Raw genomic sequence first — 2,854 nt, 5'->3', positions numbered from 1 at the left:
AAAGATATTGAGCTTTTCCACCACCTCTTGCCACAGATGTAGTCAATCTGATTCCTGTGTGTTCCATCTGGTGAAGTCCACGTGTACAGCCTCCATTTGTGTTGTTGAAAAAAGGTGTTTGCAATGAACAAGTCCTGAATTCTTTAAGAGCTTGAAATTCTGTTTCACATTTTTCTCCCTTTTTTATAAGTATTCTTCTATTATGTTCCTGATCACAATGTTCAGTACTAGTACTTAATACCATCTAGTTCTTCTAGTTTCAAGGTGAACAAGGCAGTGGTTTATGTACATAGTCCTTTATTCCTGTTCCTTCTCTAGTTCTCTTCTTTCTCCTTTGTTCTAGACAAATAAAGCTCAATCATTGTATCTTAGATGGTCACTCACAAGTTTTAAAGATCACAGAGACTATTCACCATTCTGGGGGCAGGGGGGAGGGTGGAACATAAACTGTTGTTGTTATGTGCTGTCGAGTTGGCCCCGACTCATAGCGACCCCTCCTTGGGTTTCCAAGGCGGTATCACTACGGAAGTAGATTATCCAACCTTCCTTCCAAGGAGTGACTGGTGGGTTTAAACCACCAGCCTCTGGTTAGTAGTCAAATGCCTTAGGCACTACACTACTGGAGCTCCCAAACATAAACTACAAGAATTGTATTATGCCAATTGACTAGACTGTCTCATGAGATTCCAACCCTAAGCCCCCAACAAGGGATATCCCAAGGTAACTAGCTCTCAGCATAATTTTTAACTAGATTAGGCTTTGGTGCTATAGTGGTTAAAGCATTTGGCTGTTAACCAAAAGATCAGTGGTTCAAAACCACCAGCTGCTCCAAAGAAGAAAGATGAGGCAGTCTGATTCCATGAAAATTTACAACTTTGGAAACCCTTTGGAGCAGGTCTATTCTGTCCTAAAGGGTTACTATGAGTTGAAACCGACTCAATGGTAGTGAGTTTGATTATGGTTGAGGTTGAATCCCCTGAAGTTTAATAATGTGTTTGTTCTTCTCTTGTAGCATTAAGATCAACTATTTATTTTCCCACCTTACTGTACCATATGAAGTCTCTAAATCTATGCTGTACAATACTTGTGGGCATACCTAGCTAGTTTCTTATTTAAATGCAAGTAGCTTAAGCACTCTAGTATTTAATATTACATTTATGTTAGATTTTGATCAATAATTTTTATCAGGTTTAAGTAGTTTGTTCTTATTCCTATTTTACCTAGAACTTTTATTTATAAAGACTACTAAATTTTATCTAACGTCAACTTATCATATGTTCAAAATCATATATTCTTTTACCTCTCTTTAGTTAACCAGGGAATTATGTTCAAAATCTCCTGATGGTAAAATTTCCCAATGATAAAATATCTGTGCATTTCTAGAATATATCTTACTTGGTTGTAGTATTCTATTAATTTAGGTTATCCACTAAATTTTATTTCATAATGCTAAAGTACAGAACATAATTTTAAGTTGACATCATTTATTTATAAAGTCAAGAGAAGATAAAAAGGAATTAACACTACGAGAAATTTTAATCAAATTATTTACTCTACTTTCAGTCACATTCTTATTTGTATAGTTTGCCAAATTTGACTTTTTAGATCAAGTTAATTTTTTAATTCTTCATGGAAGTAAAATAACGTCTTTTGTCTCTTATTCTAAAGATTAATTTCAGAAACCCTAAAATATCCTAGAATGTGAAAAGTAATTTTGAATGTTAATGAGGCAATTTGTAAATATCAGAAAACTAAATGATGAAAGACAAAATAAGTACACAAAACATCTTTTTGTATAAAATATAATAATGTATAATATACATAAGATCATCCACATTTTTAAATTTATAAGATTATTCATGCTCTCTCTATAGCATTATAAATAATGTATTCTATTGAACTATATTAGGAGCTCTGGTAGCATAGTGGCTAAGGCACTTGACTACTAACCAGAAGGCTGGTGGTTCAAACCCACCATCCACTCCTCGGAAGGAAGATGGGGCAAACTACTTCCATAGTGATACTGCCTCGGAAACCCAAGGAGGGGTCGCTACAAGTCGGGGCCGACTCAATGGCACATAACAACAACAACAACAACATTGAACTATATTGACACTAAAAATTAATCACAATATAGTAATGCAAGAATAAGAGCTCAACTATTCCCTGTAATATTTTTGGGTCCTAAACAAACAGATAAAAATGCAAGGCTACCTTCTTAACCATTTAATCAATTATTTTTCACTTACTACTTTGACAAAAACAATCATTCAAACAATGATTGATGGTTAACTTATGTTAGTTTTTAGACTCAGACAGAAATCAATCCTTTTGATAAAAAGCTGACAATTAGTCACAACTTCCAAGCAATGCCAGTCCACTTAACAGCATCACATACTGTTCCCTCATAAAGTCTACTGGAATTTATGCTAACTCTCATTTTCATAGGTTTCATATTTATTTAATCAAATCTTATATTACCACCTAAAATCAAAGTAAAGTTACAAACAGAATATATAAACATCAGGACACTCAATACTCTTCCCTACTTTACTGCCAAGACTATTAAAGAAAATATTTAAAGATATGAATATACTAAATGGATTATCCACAATACTCACGCATCATTTGAGCAAGTCACAAATTCTCCCTTTATTTTTGGATGCCATGAGCCAGTATGAAGCATTGCTGTGTGACCCTAAATAAAAATCAAGAAAAAAGGATTTTAAAAACAACAAAAATGTGCTTCCAAAGACTTCTCCAAAAGAGTCAAAAGAGAACCTACAGATTGGGAAAAAATATTTGGTAATGACATATCTGGCAAGGGACTTATCTCAAGAATTTATAGAAAGCT

The 2,854-nt window shown here is 33.8% G+C and overlaps 1 protein-coding gene across 1 annotated transcript in view; it reads right to left on the bottom strand.

Annotated features, from left to right (window-relative positions):
* WDR70 (WD repeat domain 70) overlaps nt 1-2,854 on the bottom strand; it is a 544,244-nt gene that overhangs the window by 315,484 nt on the left and 225,906 nt on the right. The window contains exon 9 of the mRNA XM_007951575.1: nt 2,622-2,698. Coding sequence (XP_007949766.1) covers nt 2,622-2,698 — 77 coding nt within the window. The remainder of the gene's footprint in view (nt 1-2,621; nt 2,699-2,854) is intronic.

Source organism: Orycteropus afer, unplaced genomic scaffold (assembly GCF_000298275.1).
Source record: "Orycteropus afer afer isolate SDZICR_OR568_19922 unplaced genomic scaffold, OryAfe1.0 scaffold00300, whole genome shotgun sequence".
NCBI lineage: Eukaryota > Metazoa > Chordata > Mammalia > Tubulidentata > Orycteropodidae > Orycteropus > Orycteropus afer.
This window is presented reverse-complemented; position numbering and strand designations above follow the sequence as displayed.